The sequence below is a fragment of the Notechis scutatus genome, chromosome 8 (assembly GCF_049901735.1).
Source record: "Notechis scutatus isolate UNSWTSFEM ecotype Mainland chromosome 8, rNotScu1.2, whole genome shotgun sequence".
Classification (NCBI taxonomy): Eukaryota; Metazoa; Chordata; class Lepidosauria; order Squamata; family Elapidae; genus Notechis; species Notechis scutatus.
In genome coordinates this window covers 9,642,034-9,661,831 of record NC_142016.1, presented here as the reverse complement: position 1 = coordinate 9,661,831, position 19,798 = coordinate 9,642,034, and the positions used below count along the sequence as shown (strand labels likewise).

Sequence of the window (19,798 nt, the reverse complement as noted above, 5' to 3'; positions counted from 1 at the left end):
TCACAGCTGATTTTCGGGCCTTTTACGGCCTGCCAAAGGCTTGAGGGAAGCCTCTGCAGGCTTTGCAGGCCAAAAATTAGGCCCGTTTTGTCACTTCCTGTATTTCCAGAAATACCAGAAGTGATGAAACGGGCCCATTTTTTGGCCTGCAAAGCTTCCAGAGGCTATCCTCAAGTCTCTGGCAGGCTGAAAAAGGCCTCAAACTGGCCGAAAATCAGCTGGGAGGTGCAGTGCAGGCAAGGGGGCGTGTGGAATCGCGTGCGCACGCACAGGAGATGTGGGGGGGGCATTGCCTTCAGGGTGCTGGCACGCAAGCGCACTAGTGCAAGCGCGCACACAATTTTTGGCACAGGAGCCCAAAAAGGTTAGCCACCACTGCACCATCTCTTTGCTGGTCCCCCAACACACCCATTTTTAAATGAAAATATGCTGCTAGCAGGTCTACATTTAGCAGCCACAGATGCGAGAGTGAAGTTGTGTCTTCTCTCCTCATCTTCCACTGCAGCCCTTTCTCGGTTGTAGCAGTGCAGCTGGCATGGGCTGCAGGATAAACAGGTGTTTGGCCCTTCCCTGGAGCTTCAGTTGCTGCCTTGTAATCCCACTGGATCCCAAGAATAATTATGCACACTCCTATTAAACATCTTGTTTCAAAGGCTAGGCTTGCCTCTGATTGTCTCTGTAAGGCCGTCCAGAGTTACCAAGTGGTAAGATAGGTGGCCAGTGAATTTAATGAAATAAAATAAAAATAAAACAAAAAGTAAAACAAAATTATAAAAAATAAATAAAATAAAAATAAAATAATAAATAATAAAGGCAGGGAGAAGGCTACCAGCCTTTCCTCCTGATATTCCTGAGTTGCAACTTTCATTATTGGAATTATGACTATAATACAGACCAGAATCACCATATTAAATGAGACATTATCTGGACTGCACCTAATTCTAAAAACTTCTTTTGCCATGGCCATTAAGCAAATCACGCCACTAAGCAAGCCCTCACACGATCACCATTTGTAACATTCTCTTCCCCACTGACCGACTCTTGTCAGAAGGTGGCTGGGAAGGTCACAAATGACAATCACATGATTGCACGACATGGCAACTCTCATAAACGTGAGCCGGTTGTCGAGCACCCAGATCACAACCATGGGACCGTATGGGTGGTCGTAACTTAGAGGACAGGTCGCAAATGACATTTTTGTAGCACTCTCTTGTAACTCTGAACCCCTTTCTCGAAGCTTAACAGTGGCGCCCTTTTGAACGTTTCGTGAGGCACCAGTTAAAAAGAGGCGCGCGGTTCCACAGGCGGGGAGAGGGTAAAAGGTTTGGGATCCACAGCCCGAGGGGACAGGTGGATTTTTAGCACTGTGTGCCTCCCTGGCCAAAGTTTTGGCACCAGAGAAGGTTCGGAGAGGTTTCCACAGCCCGAGGCGTGTTTGTGCCCCTCCTGCATGGGGCCTTTGTTTGTGCGCCAGTTTCGCTGCTGCGCCCCTGTGTCAGTCCACAGACCAGGGTAGGGGACCTCTGGTTTAACCAATGGTCATAAATCAAGGACTATCTGTACTTATGCTTCGAGAGCAGAAGGCCTGGAAAAACTAAGGGGAAAAAAAAGAGATTGTCAGCCTTCAAGACTCCTTTCCTTTCTCTCATCTTTTTGGCTGCCATAGTAACAGGGGGAGGGTGAATTAATTGGGTTTTGTGGGGGTGGGAAATGTGCTGGAGGTTTTAGAGAATGAACTGTATAACTTGGGGGAAACTTTGTTGTCTATGCATGCTTACTTACTTACTGTGCAACTGTAAAAAAAAACCTCAAAACCTTTGCTAGACCAATACTTGAATTCCGCTCTGCTGTCTGGAATCTGCACTGTATATCTGACATAAATACAAAGGTAAGACTTCAAACTAGTGAACTAACCTAGGATCATAAAAGTAGCGTTAGGATTTTAGTATCACCACCAGGGGCAAACCGGAGTCTCTAGAGCAGGGGTTTCCAACCTTGGCAACTTTAAGCCTTGCGGACTTCAACTCCCAGAATTCCCCAGCCAGCTGGGGGATTCTGGGAGTTGACGTCCGCCAAGCTTAAAGTTGCCAAGGTTGGAGACCCCTGCTCTAGAGTGTGGCTGAACCCTATCCATCTAGGCATGACTGGGGGGCAGAAACTTCCAGCTTCTGTTCTTGGCACCTGCCTTGTCTAGAACGCCCTGGCTAAAACAGAAGAGGAGATGACTGAGGAGATTTTATTTCTATCTCGAAACTTCTACAGAGTGGTCATGCTAAAAATAGAGATTTATTTGTTTTGCTCCAGCGGACAGTACTAGGATCAGAGGACAAAAACAGCAGGGAAACAGGTTTTGCATTGAATCATCTTAAGGGTAAACATAATTTGGTAAGAAAAGGTGAGTTTTTCTTCTCTTGAGGTGCTTAGGAAACAGCATGCAGATAGTCCTTGACGTATGATCACAATTGAGATACAATTGAGTCATACGTTAAGTGAATTTTGCTGTGAATGACCGTTTTTGCCACACTTGTTAAATGAATCACTGCAGTTCTTAAGTTAGTAACATTCCGTGGGCACATTTTTGCCAATTTTGGGGCTTTGGGCTTATTTCCAGCAAAAAATACCGGTAAGAATACATTGATTTGCTCAACATCAGAGTTAGGTTCAGCTAGAGGTTATTGTTATTGTTCACTTAATGACCTGACCACACTCATTTAATGACCACAGCAAAAAAAATCATGTCCAGTCATGTAAGTGCCTTGACTTATGTCAGTTATGACTTACGGCGGAAATTCCAGGCTCTATTACAATCATAAATTAGGATAGCTTTATGTGTTTATGCTGCCGTCGATGCTTTGTGAGCACGTTGGGCAGGGTGAATTACTTTATAGAAAATGCTAGCTTGATGAAGATGTGTAACTGCCAAGAGCTGAGAACTTATTAGACTATTGGAACCTAGGTTTGAATTGAGTCTGGAAACAAACTGGAAACCAAGGAAACTGAAATAAAACCTGAATGGGGGGAAAAAAGGAAGAGACAGCACTCTGCAGCGGAGAGTTTATCCAGCCCTTTGAAGCAGCAGAAAATGGAAGATTATATTGCAAACAGACAGTCTGTTCCAGGGAGTAACTCATTCACAGGCACCTTGTCAGACAAACTTAATTTATGTGATTCATTGGAATGGACTTACAAACCGAACTGGAAGATAAGCAGTGTGTAGAGCTGTGCTCCTCCCTCTCGGAGGGTGGCTGGCTCCTGTTCTTGGAGCCCGGCAGCAGCCTTCTTTGCTCAGGGGGGAGAGGTAACAAATTTAAAGAAGGAAAATGTGACAGACTTCCTCTCTAGATAATGCTTGCTTACAGCTCAAACTGTAAATTCAACATATGACCTTTTGTCAATTGTCATAAATAAGGTCGGTTGCCTGAAATAATCTTTTGCAACGTTTGTTAGGACCCACTCAAATACTGTAGAAGGACTTGGGAGGATAACCACAGATAGATATGGGACGGCTAACTCAGAAAAGGAAACTAGCGAAGGACCTCTTTTTTCCTCCCCAAAATTTTCCTCCCATAGAGAAAACAATCAGGTAAAGGCCTAAGAGATGACCAACATAGCTACAGTCTGCAAACTAACCAGGTTACCTTGCAAATTTATGACAAGGGAGTAAATAGAGGGCATTGGAGTAAGAGAAAAGCTATTAGGCTGTCCCTGAGCCAGCTGCTCCGTTGTGAACTCACTCTGATAGATCTACTACATGCAGAGTGGCTGCCAGCAAGAATGCAATGTATGAGAATTCTCCTGTTGTTCAAGCAACCCATAATACCTTCCATGCTTTTCAGAATGAAGCCCTTTCTGAGCACCTTCTCAATATTTCCAATAAGGGTTTTTTGCTCAGAAAAAGTGTACCCACTCCTGAAACAGCATCACCAAGTGGGAACTGTTCCTTTAAATCTAAGGTTGCAACAGCTCTCACATTGCTAAATCTGAGGCTGCTGCAACTGAACTGACCCGGAGAAGGCAAAGAAGCAATATACAAACTGTGTTACCCACAGCTGTAAGGAACTGCTGAGGATGTGCCAGAGGAAACGTTGATTGACTTATTCAGTGCATTGTCAGAACCTGAGCAAGTTAACATCACTCAAAGATTGGATGACCTAAAAGAGGCATTGACAACAACTCAATCTACAGCAAAGCCTCTATTTAATTCGGCTCCACTAACCACGCAATCTTGTGACAATGTATTTAGACAACAACCCACCTGCACGCCAATGCTGTGGCGTCCTTGAGGAGAACTTCGCCAAAGCCGGGACCAGGGATCCAGTCGGTCAAGTTTCCTACGAGGGATTTCCCTCCGCGTTATCTCGCGGACTTTTCCCCACCGCAGATTCGGAGCAATAAACCGAGAGGAAGGTGGGGGGAGGCGGAAAAAATCGCTTTTTTTTTACAGCAAGGTGATCGGATAACTCCAGGTGGCCTCTGCCGGTGGGGCAGGTCAACGGCTGAGTCAATCCTAAATAAACTAAAAAAATGCAATTCCTGGCGGCTCCGGGGCTGCCTAAGCCACCTCTTCTTCCCCGCCCACGAAGTCTTCTCTCCGGGCCTCTGAAAGCCACCTTCGGACTCACCTGCTTCCCCTTTCCAGCTGCTGCCTTTGCAGAAACAGGCGCCGGTTTCTGGCTCTCCCAAGCAAAACAAGCGTCCGATTGGATCCGGAAGCCGCCAACTCCCCGCCCCCGGATATCTCGCCTCTGCAAGGGCCGGTTGGCCTGGAGAAGGAGAAGGGAAGCAAAGTGGGCGGAAGACAGTGCGGCTCCTCTTTCATCGCCGCAGCCGGTGCAGCCGGCTTGGAGAGGGCGAGATGCTCCGGTGGGGGGTGGGGTGAGGGGGTGGATGCGGATAGCGCCTTCTTTGGTAGCCTTCCGGGGCAAATGTCAGGTGGCCAAACTTGTTGGGCGACCTCTAGTGGCCGCGGGGGCAAATGTCAGGTGGCCAAACTTGGGTTGGGCGACCTCTAGTGGCCGCGGGGGCAAATGTCAGGTGGCCAAACTTGGGTTGGGCGACCTCTAGTGGCCGCGGGGCAAATGTCAGGTGGCCAAACTTGGGTTGGGCGACCTCTATGGCCCACGGGGGCAAATGTCAGGTGGCCAAACTTGGGTGGGCCCTCAGTGGCGCGGGCAAATGTCAGGGGCAATTGGCCTAGCGGGAAGTCAGGGCAATTGTGGCCAAATGTCAGGTGGCCAATGGGTTGGGCGGCCTCTAGTGGCCGCGGGGGCAAATGTCAGGTGGCCAAACTTGGGTTGGGCGGCCTCTAGTGGCCGCGGGGGCAAATGTCAGGTGGCCAAACTTGGGTTGGGCGGCCTCTAGTGGCCGCGGGGGCAAATGTCAGGTGGCCAAACTTGGGTTGGGCGGCCTCTAGTGGCCGTGGGGCAAATGTCAGGTGGCCAAACTTGGCTGAGGTTTAGCAGTAGGTTCTATAACAGAATAGGAAGGGACCTTGGAGGTCTTCTAGTCCAACCCCCTGCTCAAGGAGGAGACCCTATGAGACCCTATTTCTCTGCTAATAAGGTACACATGACCGGGGGAAAAAAGAAACCTGTGGAGGAACTATTTAACAATTAGTTAAACAAGAAAGGGCTTAATTAAACCAATGTGCCTCTGAAGGAGGGAATACAAATTATAAAACACACTCACAGTTCAAATCCTTTTAGCAGTAAAGTCTATCCTTAAACACTGCCCCCTCCCAGGAAATATCTGGGTCATTTGGCGTTAAAAAAAAATCTAGTTCCATAAGATTTGAGTTGATCACCCAGTTTGAGAAAGTCTAGGATCAAATTCACGTGATTAAAAAACAAAATAGGAAACCACTGTTTTATTGGGATCAGTAGGATTTTATCTGTTTTTGCAGAGGCAACGTGAGTGCCTATTTAGATGAATGGATATTTTAAAGGCCCAGACAGAAGAACATGGAAGCTGCGGTGTGGAATGTGACAATAAATAAAATAAGATACGATATACAATAAAATATGATATATATAGCATGGTATATTATGCCATATAATAATATACTATATAACACAATACATCATACACCATATATCATATCATATATATATCATAGGAAAGTGTGAGTGCTACGTATTAAATGCCTTTTAAAAATCACTGTTTTGCTGCTTTCCCAAGAGAAGCATCCTAGCCCAGCAACTGAGCCTGGAAGAAAAGATTTCTCCACAGACCTGCTCTGTGATTGGTCCATTTGGAAGCTAGTGGAAGTAGGAATGGAACGAATTGGAGGAGCCGCCTTTGTTATCCGGTTGCCTAGGGCAACAGGTTGTATACATGCTCCAGTGTCTCGCCTAGAGGAAGCCCTGGGAACCAGGTAAGCAATTGGCAACAGGGAGGGGGCCTTTTCCAGATAAATCTGTCCATGCAGAGATGACGAGCATATTGTCCACAGCTGCAGTCTTAAGATGGGTGGGCGACCTACAGCCCACCCGAGGCAGCCCCCAAGGTCCTTTTCTGCAGAGCTTGCAAAACCCTTCTGACATAAATGTGACCCAAATATTTAAACAAAATATTTAAACAAAAAAATCACAGTTATCTCAGAAAATCTGTTGGATCTCTGTTCCATTGTTGCCTTTACAACTCGGGCTCCAAGTTTGGTCTGGAACTGATAAAAAAATGTAATCCCTGAATTTGGGAGAGAGATTAACTTTGCGAAGGTGGCTTCTTTTTATTTTTCCCCTCTTGAAAACAAAGAGTAATGAATCTTTCAGGCAAAGCGAAAAGCTTTATTAAGGTGAGGGGGTGTCAAGTCTTTTTTTTATAGAGTACAGAAACAAACAATACAGGTCTTTGTTTATTACATTTATATGCTGTCCATCTCACTCTCAGATGACTGGGTGGTTTACAACATTGTAAAAGCAAAATCAAAAACATTAAAAAGTGAAATATTAAAAATAATAAAAATTAAGTACATTATAAATATATAAAATGCTCCCTTTCTGACCTTTCCTAGTTGTGATAATGTGATGTGTGTGCTCAGTTTTTAGAAGCATGATGATGGAGTGAAGAAGAATCCACTTACCAAGTTTGCAATAATTGTCTGTCATAGAGACCAACTTTGACATGAAGTCGTCTCAGACCTTCCCAATCCCAACTAAATCTTCTGCTAATCGGAATCTGACTCCTGACAACACAGAAAGAGGTAAGACATGGAATTTAAATGGTGTGCTGGTAGAAGCCAGACCAGTGTGTGGGGGAGTTTTGGAAATAGCTTAATTCATTGCACCAAGATTATGTCTGCCCTAACAAAAAATTTATACTACCTGAAGAAAACCAGAATAGCATAAGTTACATTTCTATTATAGTGATGCAGGGATGGATTCAAATTTCTTAACAACCAGTTCTGTGGGTGTAGCCTAATTTGTGGGTGCGGCTTGGTGGTCATTGGACTGGCTGGGCCTGGCTTGTATGTAAAAATTATAAATATTTAAGTAAATATTGATTTTTTTTTATTGAAAAAAGAACAACTTTTACCCAAAATGAGGCAAAGCAGGCAGGCAGATTGAGTTGCTCACAGAATCCCAGATTCATTCAGAGATCTATCCTTCTGCAGTCGGCTACCTGAGTCTGCACTGAAAAATAGAAGCTTCAGTCCTAAGGAAGGTTCAGCTCTGCTTTTAGATTAGCTAGAAAGCAAGATATCCAAGGATATCCTGTTTTCTAGCTAATCCAAATCTCCTGCCACAACAGTTGATGGTCAGGAAAAAAAAAAAAAGGAAAAATAGCAACTTAGCAGGCAAGTTTGATGGCGTGCATGCCAGGTAAGGAGTGAGTGGGCGGGGTGAGGTGGGGCCAGCCAGAGGCGCGATTTGCCAGTTCTCTGGCAGGTAGAATCTCACCCCTGTGAGAGTGCATTTTGCATGTATGTATAGAGCATTTTCCAAAACACCTCAGCTGTGCTGCCCGGGCAGCTGACAAGCGCTGCGTGGGGGTGCGCAACGTTTCAAACTTCTCTTCTCTCCTGCTTTTTCAACCTCAGCTGTGCCGTTCAAAGCCGCTGAGGTTGAAAAAGCAGGAAATAAAGGACAGCCAAGAGCTCAGGCAGGTGGCTGGGCCAAACAGAGCAGCAGACACCAAACCAGTTTGGTGTCTGCTGCTCTTCAGAGCTATCGGTTCCATAGAACCAGGCCGAACCGGTAGCATCCCACTTCTGTAGTAATGTGACGTTAGTGCAGGGAATCCTTGATTAAGACCATACGTTTAGCGACCGTTCAAAGTTAAATGCTGTTGAAAAAAGGGATAACCAATCCTTTTAGATCATTTCCCCCCTTTTTATTAGTTTATAATATAAAATAAAAAAATACAAAGGCAAATAATAGGAAAAATAGGGGAGGGAAAAGGTAAGTGGAAAGTGTAGGGAAAAAAAGAGAAAAACAAGGAAAAGACATTCTGACTCTCTTTGTTGCAGTAGAATAAAATAGTAATATAAAAACTCAACTTTTTACTTTTACATAGTAGTATAAACTAGCCATTTCTGTAACAACAAATCTAATCGGTAAAACCCAAAATCAAAGTTACATTTTTTCCACTTCAAGCAGAAAGTCCAGAAGCAGTTTCCAAGTAGAAACAAAAGTAATTGTTTTTTTTTTATATTAAAGCCATTGTAACTTTGAACAGTCACTGAACGAATAATTGTACGTCAAGGACTACCTGTAGGCAGGTATCCTGAGGCACTGCAGTTCCTTAACAGTGCTGAAATTGAACATTCATCTGCTCATGGCTGAGCAGAAATTTGAACCTGGGTTTGCTCGATCCTCACCTGATGCTCATTGATTTTCTTTCCTAGATGCACCCTATTCTTCCATCCCTCTCAAATACTATGCCAAAGTGATTTCCAACACCGAAAAGATAGGCTTCAATTCTCAGGCAAAGAGATTTCAATATGCTGAGGTAAGAGATGTTCTGTTTCATTTTCCTGACTTTTGCCCATCTCTTTGAGTTTGGAAATTATTTACCAAGAGACATATTAGGGAATATAACCTGGTTTCTCGGCTATGTAGCTGAGGGTTGCCATGTTGTATCATTGGTGTTCTAGGAGCCTGAACAAAACTCTTGTGCTGTAGAGTTTTCATTATTTTAGTACATGGGTTTCCAACATTGGCAAATTGAAGACTTCTGGACTTCAACTCCCAGAATTCCCTAGTCAACCAATCATGGCTGGCTGGGGAATTCTGAGAGTTGAAATCTACAGATTTTAAAGTTGCCAATGTTGGTACCCTTGCTCTAGTAGGTAACTCCATCAGACCAAGAGTTGGTTGGTTGGTTGATTGGTTGACATATTTCAATGTGATGCTTCTATGAGCATTGTTGTTTTGTCAGTGACTGGTGTCTTGCAGTCGGGGAATTATTTATTTGGCAGGTGAAGTGGTGATTCTTACTTAGATATTGGTTGCTTCCTGTGTGAAATTGCTGTTGCAAGTATGGAATGGGCAGCAAATTGGGAACATGAAGTTCTTTTCCAGTGCTCATTGAACTTCCTGTTGGTGAACAGTTGGTGATTTATTATTAGTTGATAAGAATATGTTCTCTGTAAGGTAAGTCATGGTTAATTGCTGTGGAATGCTGGAGGGAAATGATGCTGTGTATTGTTGCAGTGTTTCTCAACCTTGGCAACTTTGAGATGTGTGGACTTCAACACCCAAAATTCCCCAGTCAGTGTAGGAATTCTGGGAGCTGAAATATAACAGACAGACAAATAATCAGAGTTGGAAGGACCTTATAAGTCATCTAGTCCAACCCCCTGCCCAAGCGGGAGACCCTACACCATTTCTGACAAATGGCAATCCAATCTCTTCTTGAAAGTCTCAAGTGATGAAGCTCCTACAACTTCTGAAGGCAACTTCTGCTCCATTGGTTGATCGTTCTGTCAGAATATGTCTCCTTATTTCCAGGTTCCTTGTTCAGTTTCCATCCATTATTCCTCGTCTGGCCTTCAGGTGCCTTGGAAAATAGTTTGACCCCCTCCTCTCTGTGGCAGCCCCTCAAACATTGGAAGACTGCTATCATGTCTCCCCTGGTCCTTCTCTTCACTAGACTAGCCAGGTCTAGTTCCTGTAACTGTTCTTCATATGTTTTAATCTCCAGTCCCTAATCATCCTGGTTGCTCTTCTCTGCACTTTTTCTAGAGTCTCAACATCTTTTTTATAATGTGGTGACCAAAACTGGATGCAGTACTCTAGGTGTGGTCTTACTAAGGCTTTATAGAGTGGTATTAGCACCTCACTTGATCTCACTTGATCTACATGTCTTAAAGTTGCCCAGGTTGGGAAACACTGGTCTGTTGGATCCAGAAGGTACATACAGATCCAAAAATCAGCCACATAACAACTCAAGGCCTTTAATACAACAGAACAGAATAACAGAATTAGAAGGGACTTTGAAGGTCTTCTAGTCCAACCCCCTGCTCAAGCAGGGCACCTATACAATTTCAGACAAATGGCTGTCCAACCTCTAGTGATGGAGCCCCCAAAACTTCTATTATAAACAGATCTCCAAACTGGTTTTTATTCTGAATGAATGGTTGTGGTTGACACCAAGAATCCAGAAAACAATTATTTGGAAAAGAAGCTGAGACTGATAGATTATTAAGGCAAGATTGTGGCATTATAATTTTTTCCTTTTGACCAGTAGAGGACAGTAGAGCTTCAGAAAAGAGGAGAGCCAAGTGCTTCAGAACTACATTAAATATATTGGTTGTGTGTGACTGTGTCTCTATGTGCTTTAAAGTGCAGTTTTCCACAATGGTGCATCCCTGAATTAAAAGATGAAAAAAATGTAGTCTTTGCATCATTGCCATCATTTCTCATAAGGATGTGAGAGAAGATTCAAGACATTTTTTAAAACCTGAATTTTAATGCAAAACCCCGTCACCTTCCTAGAGAACAGACCACCAGCACCCATAGATCTTCGTTCTCTTTCCAGAAGTGAAGGCGTGATGTCTTTCCCCCTGTTCTTTTTTTAATGTCTGTGCCTATAACAAGAGGCTATTTTATATTACCTTGCTTTTCACAGATGGAAATATTCTTACTGAGGAAAAGTACTTGCTTTTAATACATGAAATACAAATAAAACTATTTTATTTTGAAGTTATATATTGCCAGCTACCGAGGTCTCTAGGAGGTTGCCATAAAGAGCTACAAACCAGTTAAGATCAAGAAAAAAGAGAAATGGATAAAAATAATTGCTCAGTAACTAAAATCTATTTGGTCTAGTGGTTAAGCCACCAAACTAAAAGCCTGAAAATTGTGAGTTCTAGTCCCGTCGTAGGCATGAAAGCCAGCTGGATGAGTTTGGGCCAGACCCCTGCTCTCAACCCAGCCCACTTCACAGGGTGGTTGTTGTGGGAAAAATGGGAGAAGGAAGGAATATTAGATATGTTTCCCACCTTGAGTTATTTATACAAGTAATGAAGGTAGGATAAAAAAAATATTTAAAAGCTCCAAACCTTGAGATCTCCTAAGAGGGAAAGGCAAGGATATTAGTAGATATTAGACAACATTTTGATCAGTTGACCACAAGCAGGCAAAACAGCAGAAGGAGCAGGAGTGGCTTCTGACTTCCTGATGGCTTCCCCATTGACTTTGCTCAAGGGAAGCGGTCAGGGAGTATCAGCTCTCCCAGGGAAACTGGACGACAGGAAACAGTGAAATAGATGAACTAAATCTACAGTATTATAATTAGACTACAGAATCTTGCAAGTCTGAGGTTACAAACTTCCTGCCGCCATCATTAACCATCTGATCCATTAGGGTGGGTGGATCCTTCCTAAGTTTCTTTCTTTGACCATTAAGCCACTCCCTCTCCTCATCATTGAGAGATCCTCCCTCTCTCATCATTGTTTCCTAGGTAGCATCTCTCCTCCTGGGCCCTTGAGGTCATTTCTATATACCATTACAGGGAGCATTAGAAATCATCATCACATGCCCACAGGGATTGCTGCAACAGCCACAACTTTGCAAATAAAACTGGTCTGAACATTGTGAAAACTTCAGTTCCACTGGGTAGTGGGTCCCCAATGTGTTTTTTTATGTTAGTGGATTTAATTAAGATAACTTGACTGAAAATTTGTCATGGTACAATGTACAATGTACAATTTGTCACGGTACATGGTACAATGTTTGGGCTATCTTGAGGGTACAAAGAGGCAAACGGTTAAACAGAATGAGAGTTGTAGTAGTATATAGTTTACTAGTATGTAGATGTGCTAAAGGAAGTTGCCATGCTTGTTCATTAATCCATGTTCCCCATTTGTTTATTAATGAGATTCTTTATCTTACCTTCCTGATTTCTCTCAGCCGTTTCCATTCATAACCTTTCATTACCGGGCATCTTTAGCATAATTCAGCCCTTACTGTATAAAGATTTCGTCTTGCTGACAGAATAAATCTGCTGCCTGATTTTGGTTGCTATCCTTGTGGTTAGTAAAATATATTGTCCTGATTAGTGATGCCAAGAATATCTCAAATATGCTGAACGACTGATGAATAGGCAAGGATTTGTATTCCTCTCCCCTCCTTTGAAACACCTCCCAGAAAACTTACCAATGATTGATCAGGTCTGATCAAGTCACATGACCATGCATGCCCTAAAGTGTTTGTGTATTGGGGGGCAAGGGAAGGCACCACAACATTAACTCACCAGGGCTCAGATTTAGATTAAGCAGGAAAGACAAATAACTTTCCAAAATGAAAAGATCTAACCTAAGATTGTTTAAAGCAGAGGTGTCCAACCTTGGCAACTTTAAGACTTGTTGACTTCCTTGACTTCCAAGTGTCCAACCTTGGCAACTTTGAGACCTGTGGGGAATTCTGGGAATTGAAGTCCATAAGTTTTAAGGTTGCCACGGTTGGACACCCCTGCTTTAAAGCATGAACTCGGAATAGACAAAGTCAGTATCATGTGAACAGGTGTGGCAGAGAACATCAAGACTGCCTTGTGTCCTGGGGTCAAACTTTTCCAGCTTTCAAATATGCTGGCTGGGGAATTCTGGGTGTTGAAGTCCACCCATCTTTAGGCTGCCAAGAAAAAAACCCACATATTTTAATGATTGGCCTGGAGAAAGGAGCAGATGGGGAGAACGGTTAGCAAGAATGCCTCTCTCACACCTCCAGTTCTTCAGCCACTGCCAGAGGCCCCACCTGCACTTCCTCCCTCCTTCTCCTCCACCATCAAAAACATGCAGCTTTCCAGCACTTTCCTTCCTCACAATAGCTGGCTGAGGTGCAGTACTCGCCAAGCCAACCACGCAGAGCCAAGGAAAGCATCTCATCTGGATGGACATCTTGGCTGGACAACCAAAGAACCCATGCCTGAGGCTCAGTTCTCAAAGCCCAACAAGCAAGCAGTCTTTGAAAAGCTTGAAATCAGCTCTACAAAGTGCCCCTTTCTCCTCCCAGGAATTTCCTGCTTCATAACACTTGCAGGCAGCGAGCCAAGCCACAAGGAATACAAAGTTTTGGCAGGCTCTTGACTATCCCTAGAGAACATTCGCTTCTTCCCAGGTTTCAGGGAGAGAGCAGGTGGCATTCTGACTTTTCTCTAGGGATATATATGCTAGCAAAAAAGTTAGGATGGCAGCCGTGATAGTGAAGTTTAACTCCCCCTGTTTTTTAGGATGATGCTTTGCGCACACACACACACACACACACACACACACACACACATCAGGCAGAGCATTGATCTCACCATTGGGGGCGCCATCTTGATTTTTTTATATATATAGTTTTAACCATTACATGCATTTCCCCTTAAACAGCATAGGGACAGTATAGAGGCAGAAACTGCAGGTGGACATCTAACATTTTGGAGGACTCGGAGGCAGGGAGGGAAAGATCATTAGAAAACCACAGGAAAGAACAACAAAAACCATATGTGTGTGTGTGTGTGTGTGTGTGTGTGTGTGTATCTTTGTTATTCGGGTTTTACCCGCGTAAGATTGGAAGTATCTAGGCAACATTTCGATGAAGTCTCATTCATCATCTTCAGGCTTGTGTCTTCAGCTCTGTGCTTCTCAGAGTGAGCACAGAGCTGAAGACAGAAGCCTGAAGATGATGAATGAGACTTCATCAGTGACTGCACTCAGATCTTCAATCTTACGCGGATCAATGATAACAAAGATCCACATACAAATACCGATGAGAACCTCAGAATGAATGAATGAATGAATGATATATATATATATATATATATATATATATATATATATATATATATATATATATATATATATATATATATATATATATATTTATATTTTCTGAGGTTCTCGGGTATTTGTATGTGGATCTTTGGTTATTCGGGTTTTCCCGCGTAAGATTGGAAGTATCTAGGCAACGTTTCGATGAAGTCTCATTCATCATCTTCAGGCTTCTGTCTTCAGCTCTGTGCTTCTCAGAGTGATGTGAGCTTGCAGCTGCTTCTTCCTTTTAACTGCTAGTGGGGTGTGACTTGATTGGGTGGGGGCTTGGCTATGTTCTGATTGGGTGGGGGTGTGTTCTCATTGGTTGGGGGTTTGGCTGTGTTCTGATTGGTTGGGGGTTGGCCATGTTCTGATTGGCTGGAGGTGTGTTCTGTTCAGGTGGGGGCTTGGTTGTGCTCAGGTTGGTCTTAGTTACTGGGGATTTGAGCTGGTGAGCTGTGATCTTGCTGTTTGGCTTCGAGTTCGTGGTCGTGCTGCATCTTCATGGTGGGGGTCAGTTCGCTCCATGTATGGCTCAGAGGGGTTTGAAGTGGGTAGTGATGCAGCTGCAGTGCGGCTTCTGGTCTGTGGTCGTGTCTCATCTTCTGTGTGGGTGTGAGTCTGCTTTTACGTGGAAGTGTGGTGGTGGCTTCTTGTGTGGCCCCATGGGTGTGGGTCTGGTGTCATTCATCATGTGGTTGGTCAGATCTAGGATGTGCTGGGGGTTGTATTTGTTTTGGATGGCTGTCAAGGCTTCTTTTATTGGCACTTGGGTGAAGAGGGATATGACATCGAAGCTCACTAGTAGGTCGCTGGGTTGTAAGTTTTGTTTCTTTATGATCTCGATGAACTGGAATGAGTTTCTTACATGTGAGTTGATGGATTCTGCATAGGGCTGTAGTTGTTTGGTGAGAAATTTGGCTAGGTTTTGTAGAGGTGAGCCTATGGAGCTGACTATTGGTCTAAGTGGAGTTCCTTCTTTGTGTATCTTGGGGAGACCATAAAGCTTAGGGCATCTGGATGATTTCTCTCTGGGTATGATTCTTTGCTGGATTTCTTCACTGATGGGGAGGCTTTTATTTTGGATCTGGTGGTTTTTTCTAGGTAGGTGGTGGGGTCTGTCTTTAGGGGTTTGTATGTGGGGTCTAGGGTAGGTTGGTTAACTTGGTTTGGTAGTCAGATGTGTTCATAACCACTCAAATCCCCAGTAACTAAGACCAACCTGAGCACAACCAAGCCCCACCTGAACAGAACACACCTCCAGCCAATCAGAACATGGCCAACCCCAACCAATCAGAACACAGCCAAACCCCAACCAATGAGAACACACCCCCACCCAATCAGAACATAGCCAAGCCCCACCCAATCAAGTCACACCCACTAGCAGTTAAAGGAAGAAGCAGCTGCAAGCTCACATCACTCTGAGAAGCACAGAGCTGAAGACAGAAGCCTGAAGATGATGAATGAGACTTCATCGAAACGTTGCTAGATACTTCCAATCTTATGCGGGAGAAAACCCGAATAACCAAATATCCATATATATATATATATATATATATATATATATATATATATATATATATATATATATATATATATATATATATATTTATTTACATTCACAAATCATTAAAAAAAAATCAAGAGGTTTGATTGCAGCGCTTGACTGCACAGTTGATGCTGCTCTCTAGACTAGTTTTTGACATTCCAGACTGCCCTGGTGAGACCCATGCATTGTGCCAAGTTAGGGATTGGCAGCCTGTGCAACACCAAAAGTCATCAGCCAAAAAATATGCCTTTCAGAGATCTCGCCCTCCAATTCCTATTCTTAAAACCGTGAGAAAATTGGTGATCAGAAGAGGATCTTTTTTCTGGTGATCTGTTGGTCTCCTGTCTCCAGAAAGTTGAATTGAATCATGGCCCAGGCTCATCAAACATTGCCACAATATGATGCATTTTACTTTGATGACCCTGCTTCGAGACCAGTGGTTGCAACGGTGGGATTCAGATTTTTTAACAACTGGTTCTGTGGGCGTGGCAGGGGGCATGGCCATGTGACTGGGTGGGCGTGGCTTCTTTTTTTGCAGCACCCCTCCACGTTCCATTTTTGGGCATCCTGGGCCTCGGGGAAGCCTCCTGGGCGAAGCAGTAAGACAGCGAGGGGGATTCCAGCACAGCTGATTGTCGGAACAGCTGATCGTCGGGAGGAAAAATAAAAAATAAATACCTTAAGGAGTGACTGGGTGGGGGAGAATGCAGTCAGCAATGTCGCCCATGCGTGATAAGGACTGACTGGGAGAGGAGGGAAAGGGTTGGGTGGAGAGGGGCAGGGCCAGCCAGGGGTACGTTTTGCCAGTCCTCTGAACTGTGCAGAATCATAACAATCGGTTCTATAGAACCGTCCAAACCAGTAAAATCCCACCTGAGTGGTTCCCAACCTTTTCTATGTGGCACAGCCCTAGGAAAGGTTTAATCAATGTTCGCACCCTCTACAAAAGTCATTGTGACTTGTGACTCATCACTTAGGGACACAAGCCACTCTTTATTGCTCCCTCCGAAATAGTATCTTGCACTCCAGGTTGGGAACTCCTGTTCTAGACCATGATCTGTGGCTTTCTGAGTGGTGGTTGTTCAACAAACCATGATTAAACCTACCACTGTTTGGTGCAGGCTGTGAACCAGGTCTGAATTCTCTAGATCCCACCTTGGCCAGTGTCACTGTTTTGACTGACTGTGTGACATTTCTTGCAAAACCTTTAAGCCCATTTTTGGACGAAGCTCTCTGTGTCATCTGCAGAAGACTGAAAATGATGTGCAGGACAACCGTCTTGTTTTGCTTTCTTCCTTTCTATAAATAGCAAACCCACCCAGCACTCTTTGAGGAATAAAAGAAATGTCGTTCTGGATGGAAATTGAGTCAGGAGGGGTGTGGCTCCTTAAAATAATACATTCTGCCCACACGCTTAAACAATTCAGGGCAAATCAGATGTCTAGGTGGGATTAAGCATGCAATGGATTTACGCTCCTTGAGTCTCTCTCTAGGGCCATAGCACAGACACTGGAGAAACCTAATCTTCTGCTTGAGGCCTGCTTTGCCGTGTAACTTGAGATATGCTCCATTAAAATGAGATTATTCTGATTCTGAAACAAGCAAAGAAGAACCTACTTAGAGCACAGGGACAATTGACCAGAAATGAAACCACAAGCCAGCAAGATATTGAGTGGCTTATGAAAATGGAAAGGTTATTCACATTTTGATGCCATTGTGTGTCTCCACCCATGAGGTCAAGCTCATGTCAGGTAAAACCCTCCATGGGGGAAGGCCCATTCCCTTATACTGGCACCAAGGGCACCTTGGTTTCCAAGTAGAACAGTGGGTTCTGTTTAAAGAACTCTTGATGCTTTTTGCCAATTTAGCAAATTGCCCTATTTTAGCATAAACACGAATATGTAAAGTAGCAAAACTGGACCCTGTTTTTTTTTTTTTTACAGAAGAGCAAAAAAAAAAAATTGTCCTGACATAAGGTCATTGATTGTACTATCACTAAAAATAGTCTATTTTTTAATCTGCAGATCAGGTCATTGCTGGCAATATGGCATCTGAGAGCAGACGGCATAGAGAGGATCCCAAAAAGAAATTATTATAAAAAGGATTTTTTAAAAAGAATTATAATGGTCAAAATCTTACAAGATCCTCACATCTCACGAAGAGTTTGGTTTTCCCAGGTGACTCTAGTGAGTTTTGAAGAGAGAAGGACAAATCTCCCAAATTTTTAGATTCAGTAATCCTCAACATTTTGACCTTGTAAAACATTTTTTGTATCTGGACCACTAGTGGACCTTGGAACACATTTAAGGAACCCTTGCTTTACATCAGTCAAGACCATTTCAAGAAATCTAATTATTAAGGAACAAAACATACTGGGAAAACCCCTCCATGTTCTTTCTGTTAATAGCTATTTGAAGCACACGTTGATCAGGCCCTAATCCTGAGTATGGGCAGGCAGTTTGTTGTGATATCCTCCATAATATGTTTCTTATGTTTCTTCCAGAATGAAAATCCAGGGCCCGGACTTTATAATATCATCCATCAATCTATGCTTCTCGACAATGTCTCCCAGTCTCGGAAAGGAACCTGTTTTTTCCCTTCCATGGTAAGGAAAATAGTTTGTGGAAATGGTATTTATCTGCAGAGGAGAAAGAGACAGAAATAAGGTGACACTATCACACTTTCTAGCTCACAGTTTTGTTTTCCTGCTGTTTAAAAGCATTGTATTCACTTCCTAACACAGGGGTCCCCAACCTTGGCCACTTTAAGACTTGTGGACTTCAACTCCCAGAAGGCTGAGGAATTCTGGGAGTTGAAGTCCACAAGTCTTAAAGTGGCCAAGGTTGGAGGTCCCTGCACTAACCCACAATCACCAAAACTGGCTGAGGAATTCTGGGAGTTGAAGTCTACAAGTCTTAAAGTTACCAAGTTTGGGGACCTCTGTCCTAAGATAAAACATGCATTCACCCACTGGCAGAGATGGCTATATTTCAACTAGTCTAGATTCTTAAAAGTAACCTACAAAAGAATTTTTTTAAAATGTAGAGGAATCAACTTTTTCTAACCCTGATCTTAACCTTAATCCCAAAATATGTATCCTTGCTTGTCCAAAACTGGATCTGCACATCATAGAAAGCTAAAATCTGGATTCCTCAGTTTTAAAAATATTTATTTGCAAAAGTATTTATATGCCACGGTGACGCAGTGGTTAGAGTGCAGTACTGCAGGCTACTTCTGCTGCCTGCTGGCTGCCTGCAATTTGGCAGTTCGAATCTCACCAAGGACTCAGCCTTCCATCCTTCTGAGATCAGTAAAATGAGGACCTAAATTGTTGGGGGGCAATATGCTGACTCTGTAAACTGCTTAGAGAGGGCTGTAAAAGCACTGTAAAGTGATATATAAGTTTAAGTGCTATTGCTATTTATTAACCGTGTCTTGTAAACTCTGTAATACAGGGGTGCTTAGATCTGGCCCACAAGGGCCACCCTGAAAACAGTGAAGGACTGGCCCATAGTGCCTCTGCCACTGAAAACGGAGCTTGGAAGGCTGCGATGGCCTCCAGCAACCCTCTGCCAGCGAAAACAGAGCTCTGGACAGCCACACACAGCCCTCCCAAGCTCCGTTTTCTCTGGCAGAGTGCTTGGCCACCACAGGTGCCCCTGACACGAGTGACATCGAGTTGGCCACGCCCACCCAACCCCCAAGGTCAAACCCAACCCTGATGTGGCCCTCAATGAAATTGAGTTCGACACCCCTGCTATAATATATCTGAGCTGACATTTAAGCCAGACTCATCTCTTGGACTTCATGTTCTTAACCAACTCGGTATACCAGTTTGTTTAATTCTGGGAAGATGTTAATCACACGATACATTTTAATCCTGACTAATGTGGTGCGAGCTTATATTTATGTCATCACTGAGACAATATATCCAAATTGTCTCTGGAGTGGCAGATAAATACCAGCTGTCATTGCACCGAGCACTGTCCAGGAAAGAGTTGCGATGTGAAAAT

General features: G+C 43.6%; 2 protein-coding genes across 20 annotated transcripts in view; one reads left to right on the top strand and one right to left on the bottom strand.

Annotated features, from left to right (window-relative positions):
• The window catches only part of NIPAL3 (NIPA like domain containing 3), a 32,459-nt gene extending 27,731 nt beyond the window's left edge, over positions 1-4,728 (bottom strand). For 4 of the 17 annotated variants that reach the window (XM_087970593.1, XM_087970597.1, XM_087970600.1 and 1 more), the window contains exon 1: positions 4,256-4,726. The gene's annotated coding sequence lies outside the window, so the exon portion shown is untranslated. Of the gene's footprint in view, positions 1-3,187; positions 3,280-4,255 lie in introns of all 17 variants that reach the window. The other 13 variants (XM_087970595.1, XM_087970598.1, XM_087970599.1 and 10 more) reach the window with 10 other exon arrangements.
• Positions 4,729-4,747: 19 nt separating this feature from the next.
• Positions 4,748-19,798, top strand: part of STPG1 (sperm tail PG-rich repeat containing 1) — a 38,318-nt gene continuing 23,267 nt past the window's right edge. Inside the window, exons 1-5 of one of the 3 annotated variants that reach the window (XM_087970605.1) lie at positions 4,748-4,801; positions 6,178-6,373; positions 7,040-7,201; positions 8,846-8,949; positions 18,289-18,390. In XM_087970605.1, the coding sequence (XP_087826731.1) occupies positions 7,123-7,201; positions 8,846-8,949; positions 18,289-18,390 (285 nt within the window). In that variant the 5' untranslated portion in view covers positions 4,748-4,801; positions 6,178-6,373; positions 7,040-7,122. Of the gene's footprint in view, positions 4,864-6,177; positions 6,374-7,039; positions 7,202-8,845; positions 8,950-18,288; positions 18,391-19,798 lie in introns of all 3 variants that reach the window. The other 2 variants (XM_087970604.1, XM_087970603.1) reach the window with 2 other exon arrangements.